This window comes from Frieseomelitta varia, unplaced genomic scaffold (assembly GCF_011392965.1).
Source record: "Frieseomelitta varia isolate USP_RPSP 00005682 unplaced genomic scaffold, Fvar_1.2 scaffold_976, whole genome shotgun sequence".
Classification (NCBI taxonomy): domain Eukaryota; kingdom Metazoa; phylum Arthropoda; class Insecta; order Hymenoptera; family Apidae; genus Frieseomelitta; species Frieseomelitta varia.
Window position 1 is genome coordinate 236,309 of NW_025110785.1, and position 22,279 is coordinate 258,587.

The following is a 22,279-nucleotide window of genomic DNA, read 5'->3' on the forward strand; positions in this document are numbered from 1 at the left end:
AGAGAGAGAGAGAGAGAGAGAGAGAGAGAGAGAGAGAGAGAGAGAGAGAGAGAGAGAGAGAGAGACAGGGGTCACGTCTCGCAAACAGCGAGAGAAGTTTAAATTACAAGATCCCAGCTGGAAATTAAGGGTGTAGAGGAACTTTTGATCGCCGTGGAAAAGTTTACTTAACGAGTTAACCGCGACCGATGTCCGCAGACGCAGCAGCAACAAACTGCCAATACTTTGTTGCTGATACACTTGGGCGCAGTGGAGGCCGCTGTGTGCCTGATATTACTGATCTTTACTACTGGTTCCTGGCCGATCGCCGGCACCTGGTGCGTTCTCCACGGTTTTCTCCTCACGCTTTTACATCCCGTCGCCCTTTGGACTGTCACTGGACTAAACTGTGACAGGTAAGTACTTGCAAGCACATTTTTCTATCTTTCTGCTTTCGTTACATTTGCGTTCGAGATCGAATTCTCTTGTCCTCGAGTGAATATTGACAACTTTTCTTCATTTTATTCACACTGTGACACAGAGTGAAATATTATTTAAAATGATGTTCAGCAAACTCTAGATCACTAACAAGTGATCACCACGAATGAATAACTGCTGAATGAATTTAATAATTATATGACATTAAAATAGAGATTATTAAGCACTTTTCAAGGAGCGCATCAATCGGTATCTAATTTGCGGTTATTCGTCCACGAAACGAGGAGGAGCCATCGAGTCGGAAGTCCTTTGTTCCTCCATATACCGTGCGATAGAAAAATCAAGTTCGATTCGTTGGCATCGGTGACGTTCAACGAGCCTTACGTGGCACAAAGCTGGCAAGCTTTTCAACGTGAGATGTCAATAGCGGTTGCCGGCATTCAGCTGCCGATATCTCTTTGGCCGTCAACCGACGCCAGATCTTCGATTCAATCAGAAACCCTTCGACACACCGCTGTCTCGTTATTGCTGCTGATATTTAAGATTCCAGAGAGACAGAGAGAAAGAGGAAAGGCCAACGCTCCCCTTCAAATTACGTCGTAGAAACGTGTAAATGTCACGACATCTCGTTCATCGATAATGAACACGGCACGGGACCGTTTTATCGCGCCATTTTAGCCCTCGTTGTCAGCACAGTTGTTAGTACGTAATAAAAGTGTCGAGGGGCACAAGGGATGTGGATGTGCGATTCAATTACGCGAGAGACAGCTCGCGAATAGGTTCGGTACATGAATAAAAATGAGAGAGAAGCTTTGTACGAACGTTCGTCTCGCTCAATTAAGTTTTCATAAAATATGAAATTATCCGGATTTTCTACCGTTAATTGGTCTTCTCGTTCTCGTTGGTTAACAGCAAATAGTAACTTTGTTCACAAAAATTTATTTTTTAAATTCAAACCTTCCGTCCGAATAACGAACAAGCATTACTATCAGAGGTCCATTTGTTCCATTTGTATCTAGATAATAATGCACGCACGCATATAGCATGCATTGACGTAATTCATAGTTTAATTTGTATGATCTTTAATACACGGTTACCGAGTGTATACATGCATACACGCAAGCAAACCGCATGCTCGCTATTGTTGCGTCGAAGATTAATCGATTAAATTTTATTAAGAGAATCGAGAGATGCGGCGAAATTTGTTGATAATTTGGAAACAATTATGCGAAGCAACAATTCGGCATACGATTGATAATTTGTTGGTAATAATTGCATGAATTAAGGCGAAGGCTCGAGGATAAAAATACAAGGAGACACGCGTGACTTTTATCACGTGGAGATATCGTGTCTGGCCGGATTTCAGGCCGATCGAACGCGTTCGATACTTTATTTACGGCTCGCGCGAACTTAAACCGTCGCATTCCTTCCTCGACAGCGTCGTGTCCTTTTTCTCCTCAACACCCACACCTACTTTTTCATTATTCGCTCATGCACGTTGCATTCCGGAACGATGCATTTAAGCGCAGTGATCGTCTGGAATGGGACGCGATTGCAAAAAGAGATTCGATTTCAAACGTCGTTGAAACGGAATTTAGTCTCCAGAGAGTGTGCGAGACCATCGGATTCGTAACGATTGAACAACGTTCGATTTATATATCCGTGGGTTATTTTCTGTGCAGATATTACGCGATCGCTGCACCGCTGCATTACGCCGCATTAGTATCACCTCGACGCGTTGCAGTTGGCCTAGCTGCATCTTGGACAGGGGCTCTGTTTTTCTGCGTGCTGCCCTTCTGGGGCTTGGTACCGCCTTACAGGTTTGTTTTGTATCATCCCCTGACAAATGATGTACAGACGCAGCCTCTTGCATGATTCGATGAATATTATTAACGAAATCTGACAAGTTACAAGTCATCGACGCAAGTTTCTTTAGTTACATTTACTTGGCAATAAATAACATTGCAAATTTATATAAAAATAGCACGCGTACAATTTATATCTTGTAACTTGTTCCAATTCATTAATACGTTATTCGTATAACGTAAGAAAGAACCCCGATTTATTTAATTCATTCGATTCGCTCGATGCTACTTTCTGTAAGTTTTGCAAATGTTTTCTTTCCGTTTCTTTCTTTTTCTAAGATTCGTGCTTTAAGAAACGTGTTAGATTTCGCTGGCAGCATTAAGAAATTGAAGATGGTTTCGAGTCTTTGCGTGATGAATGTTCGGTGCAGTCTAAATAGCGTTCCGATTTCTTTATTCAAAGCAATATTTCATCCGCGCTACTTGCGCTCCGCTGGTGTAGTGTGTCAAGGTTGGGATTAATTAGATTCCATTTAAAATTGTTGAAGATCTCGCAAGAAGAAAAATAATTTCACTGTTTGATATAATCGAGGCACGACTGGAAATTCTGAATAGATTCCAGATTCTTTTGATTTTTATCCCGCGAAACGATTTGTTTCTAGTTGATACCAACAGCACGTAAATGTCTTGAATTATTGAGAGTAATCTACGATAATTGATGTATATACGAAAATTTAACAAATGCTAAGTGAAATATGCTGTCGAAAAGAAGGATCTTTTCTTCAAGAACCTATCTTCCTTCGAATATTATCATTTTCTCTTCGAATATTATACAGAATGTCCCAAACAATTGGGTCAGGCCATAGTTTTAAAATAGCAGAAGGCCAGATTCTTTGTTCGACGAATGAAACTCGGTTCTGGAAAAATTTTCTTATCACTCACATTCTTCCGCCTCGGTTCACCTTATCCTTCCTATACAAACTTCTTTCTGTATCCAGCGGATAAAAGCATTACAACAATCTCCAATTTTTATCTAGGTTTAAATTCTGCGTAAAATTAATTAAATTATCAGTGTCATTGAGACATCGAAGGAGACAACGACGAACAGAATTTTTAATTTATCTCAAATTTCTTCAAACGTAAAATACGAAATAAAGTCAAATCAAATACCGTGAATTTTAACCAACGATTTATACTTTTGTAAGCAAGGATTCTACAAGTCGTTTCTCGTTGAGGACAAAGTGTATGTTTTCGCGCTAGGCCGATTCCGACGTTCGACTTAGGTGACGTTCTGCTGACGGACTGTCCCTCCGTGCCCTCCTTCGGGTATATATATCCTTCGTTCTGACCTTCGTCCGGGTACCCTAGTTCTGGTTTACGGCCATCCGTCATAAATCTTGGGACCTCACGGGCATCCGTCATAAACTTTGGGATCGTCACCAGGTCCTTAACCTTGAGTGGCCTCTTCTACCGAGTAGGCAAAGAAGTCTTCCTAGGAACGGCCGGCGTGACTAACATTCGCTTACACTATTTAAGAGGATTTCGTAAATAACGTATCACCCATTGTTATCGTTGATTATTTAAAAAAAAAAAAAGACAAAAAACCAGCGGACCAAGGAAAAATTTGCACATCGAGAGGTTCAATCATTTATCTTCTGACCTTGAAACGGTTTGGCTCAGTTGCACGAGATTGCGCTCTAAATCCCTATCCGACGCAAAGCTTCCCTAAATACCCAATTTCACACTGCCCTAAACAGCCCGATAAAACAGAAGGACGACAAAGAATTAAAACTGTCAACCGTCTGCTGATTCTCACTGCAGATACAGTCCGGGATTGGGCTGCTGCGCGCCGGATTTCGGCAACGACTCCTGGGGCTTGGCGGCGGCTCTCTACGGGGTGGTTTACGCGATTCTGGGCCTGGCATTGCCCGCCATCCTTGTAACTGTCTGCAATCTGCGTGTGCTCGGCATCGCCCGTTACCACCGGCATCGCATCGCCAGCGCAATTTACGAAGTCACGCTCAGCGCCCAGGCGACCATCACTCATCAACGGAATCCGTTTTTCGTGCCGACTGTCACAGCACCTTCGGTCGTCAGCCCGCCTCGCTTTCACAGCGCGGCCAGGACGGTTCGTACACTCCCCTCATCTCTCTGTTTCCGTTTTGCACTGCATAATTCCACCATCGCGCTGTATCAGCGCGAGTAGACGCGATATGGCGTCGCGTGGACGATTTCGCACGGCGAAGCACACGTGCGCGTGGCAGCAAACGCGATCTTCGTAATTTCGTAAAGAGAGAAAGAGAGAGAGAGAGAGAGAGAGAGAGAGAATTTTCAAGTCTTGGAATTAATTTCAAATCGAAGCTGCAATCGAGTTTTTCAATGATTCAATTTTCGATGATTAATTCGGTAACGTGAGATCGATTAAAATTTCAAAATTCGTTCGTTTTGTCAAACTTTGAAACGGTGAAACAGAATTTTATTGCAGCGCAAGTATTTCCATCGGTCGAATTCACCGGTTGGTAGAAAATTTTGTTGACGCGGCGTGAACGCTGTTACGCGAAACGAGGAATGTATCGAGGAATGTGTCCCCTCTAAATTACGTCGGATTAATTAATAACCTCACGAGCCGTGAAACTCGATTCTCATTGATCGAGCATTATTCCAGAATTATCAAAGCCGAGTCGAAAATTTTAATCACTCGCCGGATAATCACCGATTGATCATCCAATTGGTTTTAAATCCAATCGACTCGATGGGAAAATGCGATTTAAAATCTCACCAGGGATTTCTACCGAACGATGGCAAGTTACATCGATCGACGGTGCGCTTCGGGGACGATTATTTAGTTTGGCATTACGTTCAATTAACTCTCTGGGTACCTTTCGACGATGCGATTTACCTATTCGAATTAACAACGACAAACACTCTCAATGATCTATCGTTTTCGCATTAATCCTCCTCCGTAATAATTCTCTGGCAACAACACAGATTGATAGTATAATTCTATTTAACAAGTTCCTTTCGCTCGCGATTTAAATGTTTGCGATTTAAATTATTCCACAGGGTATACACGTAGAAACAAGCCGGGTATATTGAATTTCCAGGTAATGCAACTGGTTGGTTCCCTGTACTTGCTTTATTTCCCGTACTGCGGTCTCATTCTTTGGGAAATTTGCGACGTCGGTAATAAACCGCATCTCTACGATCATCCGAAACTTGCTTCATTGGCCTCGCTGCTACTCGCTTGTTCCCCGCCTATCAACGGTCTACTCTACGGCCTGAAATCGCAAACACTGAGGCGATCGGTTCAGAATTATTGGAGGAAGAAGGCGACCAAGTCGGAACTTCAACAAGTAACGTTCCAACGATTTGAAATAACTTTGAAATGAGTGAAAATCTGGTGATAGGTTTGCGACTCTAGAGGACTCTATAAGGAACTAACTAGACAACGAATACTTTATATAAATTCATATTTTAAATAACAGAATACTTTTATGGCAAATTGTTTCCTTTTGCATTATTGCAATTTTGCAATTTTAGACTCAGTAGAAAAGAAATAACATTTCCTTTATATTGATCCAGTTACATTATTGGTACGCAATTACCAAATATTTGTTTCTCGATCTGTATATCGGCGAATCGTTCTTTCCATCAATTTTTCTTTCTAAAGAAATGTGTTTTGCGATGTGCGATTCAAGACTCTGTCTGTAATGAATCTATGCAAACTGAATCCCCTGAATGGAGGTTATTAGCTGCAAAATTTCACTTTGAAACAACTGATATTTCACGTGAAAAGTGCACATCATTTTGACGCAATGGATTCAGAAATTTTAGATTCCACTTTGGAGAAAGTTCTTGAAATTATTCAATCCTCCCCTAAATTTTTCTCTTCGTAACGAATGATAAAAAGGATTATGCAAACCAGCAGCGGCACGCGATTCGTTCAGTTCGATCGCCTTCAGAAAATTGTATTTCGCTGATTCTCAAGCATTTCCATGAATATTTATCATACACGGAGCGAAAGAAGATTTTTCAATTGCTTTCCACCTTCTCTAGACTCGAGGTCATAAGATACGTAATCTCTTTTCTCTCGATCATTTTTAAATAATTTCAATTTTAGAAGAGAAATCAATTTTCAACTTTCTTTGTGCTCCTTAATCTCGTCTACCATTTTGAAACTGAAGAAGAATGAATATTGATCATTTCCTTCGTGTCCTACTTAAAACCGAGAGATAAGATTCTCCAGATATTCCGATATATCTTAAAATTATAAAAGTAAAGGTCAAATTTTTCTCTTCTTTTTTCTTTCTTTCTTATTCATCGATCGATCGACCCAAGTCATCCATCGATTCTTTAATTTAGGAGATCCAAGCGAGAACACCGAGCGCAGCAGGATCGCGAAGACCGTCCGGAAGCGGAACTGGCTCATTCTTTCCATTCCCGCCATTGCAGCGAAGGCTCAGCGAAGCTCTGCTGGCACTAGGCTCCTGCAGAACCGGAAACAGCTTCGACAGCAATAATCTCGGCTTTCATCGAAGCAGGCTACAACCTGCCGCCTCGTGCAATACACTTCGAGTACCTACTTCCGAATCAGGTTACAAGTCGCAAGTTTAACCCCCTTGAAATGCTCTTTAATTCCTCGCAATTCAAAACACTCTAGAAACACTTTGAAATAAAATTAGATTAATTTTAATTCAAATACAATACGATCCACGTTGTCGTCTAACAAACTCAATAATAAAGTATACCAATGGTTTCCAACGTGGGGGGCAATTCGAGAATGAGTCATTAACTGTGAAATTTTTGCATTTGTTTAAATGAAAATTCAACTTTTTAATGTTTTCCTTTCATGGATGTCATGTTCCTTGAAAGCTTGTTTAGACCCTGAAGTTAGTCTTTCAGGCTTTCTCCACGTCACAAAATTCATTTTTTGAATAAGAAGAATTACGCGAATCACAGAGGTGGGGGCATGGCAAAAAAAAAAAAAATGTTGGGAACCACTGAGTCAAGGTCTAAATGTTATTTGTAAAATTTCTTCCGGCTGAGTAACGTAATTATGACGTTGAACTTATGCACGCAGGGGAAAGCAGCAAATTAGTTAGGTCTAGCGCGAGTGCAGCTAGCCTGATGGGTCCCCATTACAGAAGCGACTTTATAGGAGCAGACGTGAACGCTGGCTGTTCCATAGCGATGAACGAAACACCGAGGAGGAGTCCGAGGATCCTTATAACGAGAGCTTACAGCGAGGACAGTCAAGATGGAGGTAGTCCACTACTGAGGAAACCTATTCTGGCCAATGCTCTCCCGTGCGATAGTATGCACCGTTCTACTGTTTCATTTCTCTTGAGATTTGCGAAAAGTCGTTCTCAAAGAAGTACGTGACGAATTGTGCATTCGATAGATCGTTGCACGAAAGCAACGTAACAATCAGTGACACGTTATTCAAAATTCCAAGATGATTCCGATTTGATTGTTGATTCAACGAAATCGGATCCTTAATAAAATTTAACTTTTCTATAATTTTAATCGTTGAATCTCTCGGAAAGGGTTAAAAAAACCCGGACGAATATATATCACCTTTTCATTTACACAAAAAAAGACGGCCGATCTCGTCGATCAGATATCGGATCTTTGAACCTGTTCCCCCCAGAACGGAGATGGCGGCATTGCAGCACCGGAAGCGACAGCAGCACTGGAAGCAGCGAGGCGAGTGTATGGACGACGGGCGTCGCTCAGAAACTCGCCAAGGCCAATGCAAAAAGTACATCGGACATGTGGCCGGCATCGAAGAGATTCACGCGGGGAAAAAATTTAGAAGAGGGAGCGCTTCTGGTTGGCGCCAGGCCGAGCAATAACAGCGAGAGCAGCGATACTACGGACACCACGGCTACCACAACCACCACCACCACCATGCCCAGCAAGCTGACCGCCATGGTAAGTGTGCGATTTCGACCGGTTGAAACATTTTTGCTCGTTGCAATGACCTGCGCGTATGCAGAGACGAGATCTGTATCCAGCCTTGAGAATCCTGCAGCGCAGCGTGCAAAATCAATGACTTAACTGGCCAACCGGTTTTTCGTTACCGATGACAAACGATATTTCGAATGTTTCGCGAATCAAGAACGTCGCGGAGCGATAAAATTCGCACAGAACTATTCACTGTAAAATTTAAATGTTTCGCCTGTGAAAGGCACACGTTTTACTTGATTATTTGGTTCGTGCATTCGTACGAGTGGAAACACTGTGTTAAAAAAAAAAAGAAAATGAAGGAACACGCGGAATATTTCCGTGACTTGAAAGAAAAATAATTTATTTACAAAGGATTTAAAAAATACGTAAACTTTCATTGTTTTCCAATTTTGACATCGTCATTGCAAAATTCGAGATCTACGTGCCAAATTTTGTCGTAACAAATACCAACAAGATCGACGTTATTTCCCCCCACCAATTCAGATCTAATTCGAGGCAAATTTGTCGCGAGCGTGATATTTCAACACGTAACGGCACGACACGTGTAGGTTTCAAAATGATCGTGTAATCTGTAATTAAAAACAACAACAAAAAAAAAAAAAGAGAAAGAGGAAAAAAAAAAAGGACGATAAGTCACGGTCAGTCGCACAAACCGACTCCGGAAGATTAGCCGCCTGTTACGTAATGTTCATCGTAACTATAATAATTGTGCGCAGGAAAACGGTGGCTGTCGGGAGAAGGAGAAGGAAAAGATAAACGGCGGCAAGAAGGAGAGACAGCAGCAGAGCGAGAGCGATAACAGTTGGAGCAGCGTCGACGAAGAGATCGAGCCGAAGGAAATGGCCGACAAGAGTATAGACGAGGATAATTTCGAGGAGAAGATCGAGGGGGAATCGAACGCAGAAAAGTGCGAGCAATTGAGGCGGAAATCGAAAACGATTCGCAAATCGGACGTACCTCAGAATTACAAGGAGGCCGCGCAACGAAGGCCACTTCTCACCTCGTCGTCTTAAGTTCCATTCAATCGATCGTACCTTTCTCATTGTTTCTGATTTATTTCTATCGTTCCTCCCCCCTCTCCCCTCTCTCCCTAAACCGCTCACGGAATGTTTGGAGGCGGCTCACTCGCAATCAGTGAAACAAGATCGCCGTACGAAATTTTTTATGGGAGCGCTGAACCCCCTTTCTGCAAGTCCCGGGAAGGGACTGTTATTTTTTTAAAATACACGTCGATCGTCCGCGAACCGAATTTGAGAAGAATCGCGGAAAGGAAAGGAAAGCTAGTCATGCCCCTGTCGTATGCTCGATATCGTCCGCAATGTGTCGACATATCCTGAAATTATATTTTTATACTTCCGCCCCACCCCCGACGAGCCGCGAGAGCTACGTTGACGAGGAAACCGCGGATTTTTCGCGGCGACTGCAGCCAGATATCGATACACGCTAATTTCCTCGACGAGGAGAGGAGAACTCGTTCGTCCCGTGAGAAGTCCGAAGAAGAAAGTTCACGCGTGTGAGGAAGCTCGTTGTAATAATTTTCTTTGTCAGCTCGCGACGGAAGGATCTCTCGGCGATCGCTGGCTCGCCTCGATCGAAGAATTCTCGCTTTTGGCGACAAAATGACCGTGACACCTGAGAAAGTTTTTCTCGCCACGATAAGAAAGAAACTCGATTAAATAACTCGGCGAAAGATCCCGAGAATCGATCCAACCGATTTGGAATCGTTGGCTGCTTCGGCGAATAACAGTGTCTGGTGTCGAAAGGGCAATAATTTTCTCCCACCGCTTTTGCTGATGTTCCTAATTCACGGATTCGTGAAAAAACAGAAGTGTATTTAACATACGACGAGAGTTGCTTCACCGTTTGCGGTGAATGCGTTCGACGAAACGATATAGATGATATATTTATCTATGGATAAACAATTTCATTTCGTTTCATCAGGGATATTTGCACGCACTCAGAAGTTTGGAGCATAGAGTTTCAAAGATAAAACAAGAAAAAGAAATAACGAACGTTTTATTTGCGATATTACCATTCTAAAGTATTGAAATTGAAACTTTGTGATCTTAAGCGATAATATTCTTCTTATTTGTTTTTCAAATTTACAAAAAAAAAAAAAAAGAAACAAAAGAACTTGCTCCAAACTTGTGGGCAACAGTATATGTACATATTTAATCTTGTTGTTAAACATAAATATTTCTGATAGAAAGGAGTGAAAGTATATTGCTAAAAGTATTAAAAGGTATTCAGGTGAGATGTAAATAAGTAATTTCTTTAAAGAGATTACCATTTTTGTTAATTTTTCAACTCGTACAATTGAAAAAATAGTCCGAACGTTATAATTTGTACAAACGACACGAACACATAATTTGAAATCGATTTTCAGCTTTACATCTACTTTTATAATTTTCACTACACCGGTGTTCAATTTGTACCAGTTAACAACCATATTAACATTAAGCGCGTTTCAAACGATCGTACGCAATGTTCGAATGTTCTGCAAATTGCTATCGAAGAGACGTATATTTTAACAATGAAAGGAAGAAATCTTATTGAAAAAAAGAAATTCGACGATGCAGAACGTCACTTGAAACGCGAAGGAGAGAATAGGAGTGTGTTGAAGTTCGAACTTTAGGAGTCGTGCATGGGAGTCTCATCGAAAAAGTTTTAATCACCGAATTACGTAAATCAGTTAACGAGTTGATAGATCACGTGGACGAGTAATGATACAAAGATGAGTTAAATAAAGAGTGACGAAACGAACACTTTTTACTAGCAAGTTTGTACAATCGTGGCCAACCGCTGTGTCTACACATATGTGATGAATTTACTCGCAATTAGGTGTAGCAACAGTCACCGAAAAGTTAACTGATATTAATGTTGGTGATTATTGGAATTGATGTAGACGACAAATTTTGTAGACGACGAGCGAACGGCGCGCGTGGATGAGAGCGTGTACGAGTGCGTGGATGCGTGTACAGTATCGAGTTCAAACGTTCTAACTTTTAAGAATCGTTGATACGGAAAAAATATAATTATTTATTGTTTTCTAAGCTGTGCAAGCGAAAAGTTGAGAAAAAATTCAGAAGAGAAAGATGTTCGATTGACGATTAATTTGCAACATATCGATGAAATTTCTTTCGGGAAACTTTGGTCGTTTCTATTAAATGTTTATAAAATATTTTTCCAGCAAAAAATAATATTTTCCCTGTTTCGCGAGGAAAATCTGACAACGTTGCAAGAGACGGGCGATAAATTTATTTCTGAGAATCTTCGTGACAAGGAATCTATTTATACTAAATTTTCTCAATTTCAAGACTCGCGATGGATGCACCGTCATGTTCCAGGTTTACGTAACGAGCCGAACCGAATGGATTTATGTTGCTTTCGAATTTGTCAATTAGAACATAACGAAGCTGGGAACTCGTCGTTTGTTGATCTTGTTGATAGAGCACAAGTATTTTATCATTCCGGCGCGAAGAACTTTGTCGGGTACCGCGCGTTGACATTAATGTTAATGGTATTCGGATATCGCGATCCAAATGATGTTTGAATGTACGTCGTTAGTGCAAAATAAAATCGAAAAACGTTCTGAAAAATATCACCTCTATGTATAATTGCTTCTCCTTTAAATTTCATCGAAAATTAAAATAAATCAAACGATGACGTAAATAGGAGGTAAATGATTCAGGCTATAAAGCTTCATATCACGTGCATTCTGTAATTTTCCGCTTTTAAATTTCCTCTGAAATCTGCAATCTAATCATTAGTAACTTCCCCCTAGAAGCGTATCAATTATCAATAACAATTATTTTCTCCTTCGTTACTTCATTTCTCGACATTTCGTGTTTTATCTCTATTCTTTGTTTCATCTTTATCTGTCTGTTAAGGAAAAGGAAAAATCGATGGGACGTTATTAGCAAATACCTCGATAACGACGACACCGTTGCGCAGGATGTTAGATGTTCGTCATTTAATAAGACACTCAACGATATCATTAAACTCAAACATCTTCTGAATCATTATTACAACCAACGTTGCGAAACTTCGGTCAAGCAACTTGTAATAGATTTTAGCGAATATTCCTCGCAAGATGTTTCCGTTTCATGGCCGACGGCCACTCTCCCAAGGGCTAACTCTCGAAAACTCGCTTGTCCCTCGTGCGAACAAGTCGCAAAATTAATTTCAAACGGTAGATCTTCCATCGACAGGTATTACGAAATCATCTTCCACTTAGCGAAGCAACCATGTGCGGAGAAACTCGTGACAGAAACGATTCCTGCCGAATTTTTCAGGTACCACAGAAAGTTAAATCAAAGGAGTACTTTTTCGTCCTCTTAAACGAGAATTCGATTGTATTCCGAATAACGAATCTTTAATTACTTGATCTTTACTTAAAACGTAAATCATAAATATCAGTAAAATTGAGAAAAGTTTCGTTGAAACAATTCCAAAAGATGCAAAAAGCGAGGAATTTTCATTATTCGATGCAACAGCCTGAAAGTTTCAAATTTCGGGACGAAAATTGTTTCATTTGTGGTCTGGAGGTTATCTTTCACGGTTGAAAGAGTCGAAAAAGGGATCTTTCTCACCGCGGTGATCTTCTCATAGGGAAAAAAAGGGCGACGAGCTTGCGGACAAAAAAACGTCGCGCACGTGTAGCACGTACTTTCGAAACAAGGCCTCCTTTTAGAAACCGGGGTCGCCCGAACAGTAATCCTGTCCCCTATCGTTTGGAATTCAAATAAGGGGGAGGGGGGATTAAATTTGACCGCGCGAACAAGAAACAACAATCCCTTCTTCTCTGCCATCTGTACGGATCGGCCGTCGCAGCACAAACGCGTTTCCAGATGTTTTCGTGGAGAGTTGAACCGACAGCCGACCGGCAATCCCGACCGGAGGAGCACTGCGTGTTAAACCGTATACCGGAGCGACACGCGCGTTCGATGCCTCGTGCGACAAGATCCGTCTCGCTCGATCGTCGATCTACTTTCATGGATAAACTGTGAGAGTTATCGCGTCTTCTTACGAGTGAACGAATCGTCGAAAGAAGATGACCCGGCTGACTTGACTCTTTGGGAAGAGAGGACGAGAGACGCTCGGAAAAGGTACAGATGAAACTGAACCGTTTTTACGTAACGGAAGGTGATCATCTGCCGTGAGTCACAATAGTTCAATTACAATATAATACGTTTAACAATAGGGGATAACGACGGGACGCTCGTGCTGGAGATTTTGATTGGGTTTGTGATCGCGCGTAATCGCCATGGGAATCTTCCTTCGGGAGATTCGCGGTGCGCCACACCGAGTGCTAATTTCAATTTAGAATCATGCAATCGTGCGCGTGATTCTAACAGTTTTCGCGTTATTACCGTGCTAAATCTTAAACGCGCGGCTACCTCGAACGCCACCTCGTCGGGCAATCTCTACGCGGTCAACTATCTTCCTCATAAATATGAAAGAGCACCGTTAACGTTTGATACGCGGTTTTGCTTCTTCTTTCTCTCCTTTTTTCTTTTTTTTTTTTTTTTGTTCTTTTCTCTTCGACCACGTTCTTGTCATTTATCTCTGAATTTGTCGAATTCTCAGGCTGTCTCGAAACGACACAAATGAATCATATCGTGTGACGATCGGTGAAACGTGACGCTTGAAAAGTTCGTCGAATCGAGGAAAATATAACGGTGGACGAGGATGACGAGAAGAAACAGCTTGGCGGAAATAGAGCAGGAGACGCGGAAGGAACTAAGGTGAGACGAATATTGAAATAGGAAACAATTTTTTTGTATGAGAGATATTACATAAAATAAGGCTAAAAAAGGGAACTTTTTATCCGACACTTTCCAGTGAGTGAGTTAATCTACAGTTTTATCAACGAACGTGAGTTAGCAATGAAACACAAAATAAATGAAATGGTTGGCGAAACGTGTCGTGCGATTTCGTTACTTTGTATGTGGCACTTGTTTTTGCTGAATCACATTGTACAATGCTTAACGGTTCCTATAATAGCTACAAATTGTCGCAATTGCACGCCACTTCCCGATAGTCCACCCCGCGTGTTCTACGACCCAGATATATGTACAACTTCTCGAAGGGTGTTTAATTAAGTACTGTCGCATTAGATGGATACTCCTTTTTTCGTACTCTTCCTTCTCGTCGTACGCAAAAACGAACAGATGAAAAAACACTATGATAGAAATTATATACAGACATTCTTAGGTATAGACTCGTCGACTGGCACAATCAAATATCCTTATTACATTTTTTATAGTTCTCTAAATGGCAAATACTACGTCGTAAAATAATAGTATGAAATTTTTAACGTGGCAGCACGACGTGAACGTACATAAAATATTTCACGAGCATCGTATGGTCCTCATAGTTTAAAAATTAAACAACGAAGCCTATTTTCTTAAAAAATATTTCATCATTCTGGATTCGTTCGTTTTCACAAATTTTTTTTTTTTTTTTCTTGACTAAAATAGCCAACTAAAATGACTTATGAACGTACGCGTGGTAGATAACTATATCCTCGCCAACCATTAATCTCGTTCAAGTAAAATTTATCTTGCCTTCCGGACGTAACGAGCAAATGATTGCAATAATTGCAAACAATTGCAAAGACGTTCGAATCGCAAAGGCAATTCGTTCACTTTGTTCGTCGAATTTTCAAAATCGCGGACGCGTGGCACGTGACACTGTCAGAGAACAATTCTGCGCCAGCGATGCGAACCGCGCAAGCTCAGATTGATTTTCTCTCTGGTCAGCTGTTGTGCTGTTCATCTTCGGACGATGCGGTTAATCTCTCGCACGATTTTCGGTGGACGAATTTCATCGATAATAAGACCGACATGGCCGAAGAGTCCGCGATAAAACGAGACAGAGGTTCGCCGTGTGAAGCCGAAAGTCGAATGTGAATGGTGATCAGAAATCGTCTGCCTCTGACAGTAAGTGTTGAACGCGTATCGCGAGTGGTGGTAGACCCATAACGCAATTTGTTCACTCGAATCGTCCAAAGGTGGCGATAGTTGTTCGTTTGGCGTTTATCAGAGATGTCTGATATCTCTGTTGATAACGAGATAACCGTTGCAATGTTACATTTTATGATTCCTCTTTGTAGCAGCGAAAAACCATGACCTCCTCACCCTCGTCCAGTACCAGTTCCGCGTATGCTAGTACTGACGATGTCCGTCAGTACTACAGTAACGATAAGCGAAATTTCTTCGATACGGACGACGTCGGGACGGCTCGACTATTGCGCTCGTACTCACCTCATCGCGGCAAAGCGAGAGGATTCCTCGCGAGATTCCGAATCGACAAGTGAGTTACGTTTTGCGCAGGTTCCCGCCAGTTTGAACAACTTGGGGATGCTGCGCGTCCAAGATTCGATCGCTGTTACGCGTATTTTCTTTCATCTTTACGTGAAGTTTTTTTTTTTTCTTTTTGAATAAAGTGAGCTATCGAGTAGTTTATGTAGATGAGCATGTAATACTTTTTCTTTAATTTTTTGGTGTCAACCTGTTAACCGAATTGTCCCTTAATTAAGAAACCTTCGTCACAGATTCGGAAAGCAACAGAGAATCGTAAAGTCGAGAGATGGCAAAGAAAAGCCAATTTCAATTTTAATCGTCAATGTCGATTTTAAAATATTTGCAAATGTGAAAACGTAATTGGACAAAGGAAGTGTCACGTTAAAGAAAAGAAGGATTCTATGAGTAAAGAAATTATCATGTCCGAGAAATTGGGAATCGTAACGACGACTTGATATGCCTTCTCTGGTTAACAGGTTAAGATGTCTATGGTGCATATATGTACACGTAAGTGCATGTGCGGATTTCTAGACCAACGGCAGGGAACACTCGTTAAATGCAATTGCACATAACCTTCGCAATGAATCTACTTTCACTTTGATGCTGATTCGTTTATAGCTATCATCGATCAAGATCTGTTCCACATGTTCATGCTGTAAATAACAGATGTGTCATACATTGTTGCAAAATTGTTGCAAACAACTGTATGCAGAAAAATTGTTCACATCACAAAATTTCTCGAAAGAAACAATCCACCAATTTGCAATTCTTCTGTTAAAAACTACATAACATATTTTGTGCTTTCAGCAACTAAAATAGTATAAAAAGTTACCGAACGTTTTGCAATTTTTTTATCACAAAAGCTTCCTACAAATCTAGTAAAATATAATGAATAATTATCCGAACACATTTGCCTTTAAAATAATTGAAATCGGTTTTAATTTTCGTATTTCGTAATCAGAAGGTTTTAAACGTCCTCTTTAATTTCTGTCCTTTGTAAAAGTGTTACACAGCCATCAAAGATCTAAGGAAAGATCTAAATAATGATTAATTTAAATTGGATGAAAAGTATTGAAAATTAGTAAAGTTGAACAGTAATAAAATTAATGAAACTTTCCCCACAAATTTATACGTGCTGCAAAGTAAGTATAAAATATCGAACGATTTAATTACCAAACTATTTTTATTATTTATTTATCGCTTAATATATATTCGTCTTTGATATTCGTTCTTTACTATCCTACTCTCGATTCATTTGATGAATTTTTCCTACTTTCAGGTCCTATATCAATACAAAAAGTATTATAATAGCGAGCGTGATATTAGCCACGGTAATTCTTTCGATAATAGCAATCTGCAGTGTTTACGGGGCCAGTAGGGACATAGAAATCCAAGAAGACGAAGAAATACCGCCCGATCCGGAGACACCATTACCTCCGTCATGGAGCAACTTGAAAACTTTTAAACGTGGTGCTGTTTGTGCGGATGGTGCACCATGTGCCGTAGTTGGCAAGTATGTCAAATTGTATCACGTTGCTGCACGAAGCATCGAAAGCTTCTTTCTTTTTTTTTTTTTTTTTTTTTTTTAAAGCGTAAGTTCCTTCAAAAATGAAGGAATTTATCTGTCTGAAATCAAATTCAGAAAAAATTCACAAACAAAACAAAAGAACTGTATATTTACTCCACAATGTTTTTAATGCCTTAATATTTTCTTACAGCTCAATTCTAGAAAAAAATGGCTCAGCGGTGGATGCGGCCATAGCTGCGATGATTTGCAACGGTCTTGTGAATATGCAGAGTATGGGCATTGGAGGCGGATTTTTCATGACAATTTACGATAAAGCCTCGAAACGAGCGTACACATTGACCGCGAGAGACCGTGCCCCGTTGGCTGCCAATGCTACAATGTACGATGGAAAGCCCAAAGAGGCGTCGTTTATCGGTAAGCTTTTGCTCTTCTCTCTTTTTTTTTTTCCTTTTGATGATGAAATAAAAATGGCTGTAAAATTTATACGTTCATGAATTACATTAGGCCCGTTGGCCATCGCTGTTCCTGGGGAATTGGCAGGATACTGGGAAGCCCATCAACGTTTCGGTAAATTACCATGGGCCGACCTATTCAGACCCTCGATCGAACTGTGCGAAGAAGGATACAATCTGACGAAAATTCAACACGACGGATTCAGATATAATGCGAAGAACATTTACAAGGATCGCGTGTTAAAGTAAACGCGTTATGACAAGATTGTGGGTCTTTATGCGAATTCATGTCTACGAAAATGTACTCCGAAGCATAGAATTTTCGATAGGAAATTGTTTTGTACATTAAATGTTAAATGTTACATGCATAAAAATCCACACTCTAATTGTGACATTCGTGTTAATTCAATTAAGATACGAGTAATTAATGTTTCGACAATTTACAAGTTTGACACGAATCTCTTTCCATTTCAGAGAGCTGTTCGTAGATCCAAGCACGAACGACTTTTACAAACCAGGTACTATCATCAAACCTAGAATGCTCTGTAAAACTTTGCGAATAATCGCGGAGAAAGGAGTCTCGGAATTTTATAACGGAACGCTTGGTAAACTTCTGGTAGAAGATTTGCAAAAGAAAGGGTCGATAATAACGACGAAAGATTTGAACAACTACAGGTATTTACAACGTAGCTGAGAAAGCTACAAATCATCGATCGTTAAATTCTTTTTCATCGAAATTGTCTGTAGAGCAACGTGGGACGAACCACTTCAATCGAAGCTCTCCAATGGAATGAAATTGTTTACGATCGGTTTACCAGCAAGTGGAGCACTTCTCACCTACATTTTAAATATCTTGGATGGGTTTAATTTTACGCCTGACAGCTTGATTGATTTCAATCGAACCACTCTTACATATCATCGAATGATCGAAACGTTCAAATACGCGTACGCGTTGAGGAATGATATGGGCGATAAAGAATTCGTCGATATGGAAGAAGTTAGTAAACACGTTTCTCTAATCCAATAGTTTATCGGATATATCGATATTTTATCAGTAAAATTAAAAAGAAAACTTACTTAAAAAAAAAAAAATTGTACAAAGATTATGTACAGGACTTGCGGTATACTTGCAATTCTAATTTTAATTCTACTTGCTTCAGTTGACGAAGAATCTGACGTCCAAAACTCAAGCGCAAAAAACACAAATGAAGATAGATGATCACAAAACGTGGGACGATCCATCGCATTATGGAGCGCGTACGCTGAGCAGCGCGAAAGATCAAGGAACTGCACATGTTTCAGTATTAGCGCCAAATGGGGATGCAGTTTCAGCTACTAGTACTATTAATTTCTAGTACGTTTATTTCTTCAACATTGAACAATTTTTCTAGGTCAGATTTTATATTGAGAAGCTTATCGAGAAGGATTTACGAGATAGTAAATTGAGTAAATTGTACTGGAAGTTTTAGCTTTTAACGTTAGCTCAAGATATTTCATGTTAAATGATCACTTCTTTATTAGTTTTGGAAGCGGAGTAGTCAGCGAGAGTACCGGAATACTGTTGAACAATGAAATGAACGACTTTGGTATACCGTCAACAATTAATTACTTCGGAGTTCCACCCAGTCCGAACAATTATATCGCCCCTGGCAAAAGACCTTTGTCATCTATGGTACCCTCAATAGTTGTCGACGAAAATGATGATGTAAGAATGGTCGTTGGTGCTTCTGGTGGTACTAAGATCACCACGACAGTCTCACAGGTGAGCATTTATTATCACCAAGCAATTCGTGAACATCGTCCGATGACGACAGTCAATTATTTAAATCTTTCAGTACATTAATTTGATTTTTCGTCCTCGCCAATTTTAAAGATTAATATTACTTATAGATAACTACTTCAATTTCGATCTAGGCGAAAGAATTAATTACAAATAAAAGTCGATCTCGAATTAATATAATATTTAAACTAGTTTGTTTTAACGAAGAAACTTTTTTGAATGTTTTGAATTTCTTCAACATTTCTGTGTTCAGATAATGGCCAAGATCATGTGGATGGACCAAACGGTAAAGGAAGCGGTGGACGCTCCCAGAATACATCATCAGTTATTCCCGGCAGAACTAGCCTACGAGTATGGCGTGCCAAAGCAGGTGATCGATGGGTTGAAAAAGATCGGCCACAAAACTGCTCGTTACAGAGTTCGTGGTAGCGTAGCCTGCATCATTTACACCAAGAACAATACGGTATACGCGAATGCGGATTTCCGGAAAGGAGGAGACGTGTATGGACTCGATTAAACTCTTCCTGATTAAAACGAACGCCTATTGGTGAATCTTCCAATTATATAAAATCGCTAAACATCAACGCTGACCGAGCGTTGACCGTAATAAGTTTTATCCGAGTTCCCGGTATTCAACTCTTCAACATTTGATCGTAAGGATTGAAACTCAAAGAGAAACTTTTCGTGGTTGAAACGGACGTTGCCGCTTGACGTTTTCTCTATGCTGAATTGTGCGAAACTAAAGTCCTTCAATAAAACTTTTGCACACGTTATAATACTTTTTGATATCATTCTCTCATTATTGTTATCTTTTTTTTTTCACGAACGAAGAAATTACTTTTTTAGATCACGCAATACAATCACGATGTAATTATGCTTGTTAATTCGATGAATAATCGCGACAGAGGAAGTTTTTAATAAACTTTTACTCGAATGAATGAGATTCTACCTAACGCTATCGATCGAAAATTTATTTCAGAGAACTTTCTGATATTAAGTAAGAATCTATGCCTAACATTTTTATAAAGTTCATGAAGAATGCGACTCTTTCCAGTTAAAAATATCAGACAATGAAATACAATGTATGTAATGGCATAGTGTCAAATTGAAATTGTTCCTGAAACACTGGAACGTATTCTTGGGAACTATTTTATACCTTTGTTATATTTTATTTTGGTAATTTCAAATGTTCGAATAATTTCCTACTTCTGTATCTATATACAATAATCTAATAAATCTAGCAAATCTGTAATCACAATTGCAGTCAATCATATTATTTGTTATATAATTCATGGTGACGCAATTAGTAATTATATATCAAATAATGCGATTGTTTCCATATCCACGGTTCCATTCACCCTTTTTTTTTACACCCATTTTCCTTTTTCTAAAAATTTACCGATTTTGTACACAAAGATTTAACTCCACTTAAATTCATAATTGGATATGCTCTTAATTATTACGATACTTTATTTAAATATCAAAATGTACTTATTACGTTCAGAGTCTACGATCTAACTATAAATCTAGCTTAATATAAACATATCCCAATTACTTATAAATTTGACAATCCAACTTAACATGCATGATAAAAATTTAAAGATTTTCACAAATCTTATCTAAGTATCTAAATGTGGGGATTTTTCAGAACCCTACCCATTACAAAATTTAAAAAATTCTTCGTACAACCTTACTACAAAGAATCTAAAGGTTTCTTTATGAATTAGATCTATTACAAACTACCCTTAGACTTCTTAGACCTAGTGCCAACCTGCCCGGTCCTACCTGCTTATAATTATATACAGGCATACCAGAAAGTATGCTATCTAGTTTATCTAGCTTCCTATATTTAAAAAATGGCAAAAACAGGTATACCAATGCACTCACTCTACGGTTCTCACACATACACTCGGATGCAAAACCTGCACTAGAGAGGACATCTCCAGACGCCTTCGATATCAGAGTATCGCCCACACATTCATACTCTAATTTACATACCATTTTCCTGGAATCGACTGATGAAAGTTAGGGACCATTGCGTAAGACAAGATAAGAATACATAAATATCTTTCAATTAAATATTCATGATCTTATGTTACATCATTTGAAGAAATAACATTATTGAAACAGATGGTACAAAATGTGACACCATTATTCTATAGTTTCTATTTATTATATTTAAAATATTTTCAAAATTATATTGCTTGAAATAATAAAAACGATGCGATTCCACATCTTAATCATTCACATACAATGTAGAAAATATGTCGTACACGGTACACTAACGCATCATCGGTCCCTGAGAAATTATAAATTATTAAGCTCATAAACTATAATCATCATGTCCATCGCCTTTCTCCCATCCAGGTAGCATCTGGGCACGTGAATGAGGTCCTGGCAATGAACATGAATACAAAACCTGAAAATTCTAAGCTAAAAAGATGATTAATATATCTATTTGCTTGTATTTTGTAACGGGCTAATACTTCTTGATATTCCTTTATTTTATTTCAATTGTCGATTACTTTACTCTATAATTTACTTTTCTATAATTAATTTAATAAATAGATTAAAAGAAATTAATTCAATACAAATAATGTAAAATTCAATGAATATAAATGAACTCAAAATAAAATATTAATAGAAATATCTCTCTCTCTTTAGGCAATCTCTTCATCAAATCTGTTTTTGAAAACATAAGCTGTTTTAATTCTAAAATTTGCCCGTCGCGAAGTGTCTTCTTGCATGTGAAAGATTTATTCTTTGATGGATAAAATTAAACAAATATAGGTATCTCCATATTTCAAATTTTATCTCTTGACTACTATTGCATTCTATTTGATTGTTTATATTGTAACATTATGTTACATTGTTAATATCAATGCAAACGTAATATGCAAGAAAATCTATCCTAAACTAATAAATAAAACACGAGTATAATTGATATTGATGTGATCACTATACTCGTTAAAAAATTTTATGTAATATAACCGGTCACCCATGTCAATTTGGACCTTTTA

General features: G+C 39.3%; 2 protein-coding genes across 6 annotated transcripts in view; both read left to right on the forward strand.

The window, feature by feature from the left end:
* LOC122538232 (beta-3 adrenergic receptor-like) overlaps positions 1 to 11,793 on the forward strand; it is a 63,930-nt gene extending 52,137 nt beyond the window's left edge. Inside the window, exons 3-10 of one of the 3 annotated variants that reach the window (XM_043672132.1) lie at positions 199 to 395; positions 2,100 to 2,237; positions 4,044 to 4,350; positions 5,327 to 5,575; positions 6,585 to 6,816; positions 7,303 to 7,536; positions 7,873 to 8,156; positions 8,909 to 11,793. In XM_043672132.1, coding sequence (XP_043528067.1) covers positions 199 to 395; positions 2,100 to 2,237; positions 4,044 to 4,350; positions 5,327 to 5,575; positions 6,585 to 6,816; positions 7,303 to 7,536; positions 7,873 to 8,156; positions 8,909 to 9,205 — 1,938 coding nt within the window. In that variant the 3' untranslated portion in view covers positions 9,206 to 11,793. The remainder of the gene's footprint in view (positions 1 to 198; positions 396 to 2,099; positions 2,238 to 4,043; positions 4,351 to 5,326; positions 5,576 to 6,584; positions 6,817 to 7,302; positions 7,537 to 7,872; positions 8,157 to 8,908) is intronic. The other 2 variants (XM_043672133.1, XM_043672134.1) reach the window with 2 other exon arrangements.
* A 1,247-nt stretch (positions 11,794 to 13,040) lies between these two features.
* On the forward strand, positions 13,041 to 20,032 carry LOC122538228 (scoloptoxin SSD14-like). 3 transcript variants are annotated; one of them, XM_043672127.1, is made up of 10 exons: positions 13,041 to 13,350; positions 13,782 to 13,939; positions 16,779 to 17,012; positions 17,218 to 17,441; positions 17,532 to 17,724; positions 17,954 to 18,154; positions 18,227 to 18,476; positions 18,640 to 18,833; positions 19,001 to 19,241; positions 19,513 to 20,032. In XM_043672127.1, the coding sequence occupies exons 2-10, from the start codon at positions 13,884 to 13,886 to the stop codon at positions 19,774 to 19,776; spliced, it is 1,857 nt and encodes a 618-aa protein (XP_043528062.1). In that variant the 5' UTR covers positions 13,041 to 13,350; positions 13,782 to 13,883; the 3' UTR covers positions 19,777 to 20,032. The 3 variants fall into 3 exon arrangements, with proteins under 3 accessions (XP_043528062.1, XP_043528063.1, XP_043528061.1); XM_043672128.1 differs by having other exon boundaries at positions 13,321 to 13,337; XM_043672126.1 differs by lacking the exons at positions 13,041 to 13,350; positions 13,782 to 13,939 and adding exons at positions 14,945 to 15,136; positions 15,310 to 15,509.
* The last annotated feature ends 2,247 nt before the right edge of the window (positions 20,033 to 22,279 follow it).

Bases quoted from the DNA above. Each gene is read 5' to 3' on its own strand.
- LOC122538228 (XM_043672126.1), top strand. From the start codon at position 15,107: ATGGTGATCAGAAATCGTCTGCCTCTGACA. The intron at 15,510-16,778 runs GTGAGTTACGTT...TCCTACTTTCAG, and splicing joins GCGAGATTCCGAATCGACAA to GTCCTATATCAATACAAAAA. The intron at 17,442-17,531 runs GTAAGCTTTTGC...GAATTACATTAG, and splicing joins CAAAGAGGCGTCGTTTATCG to GCCCGTTGGCCATCGCTGTT.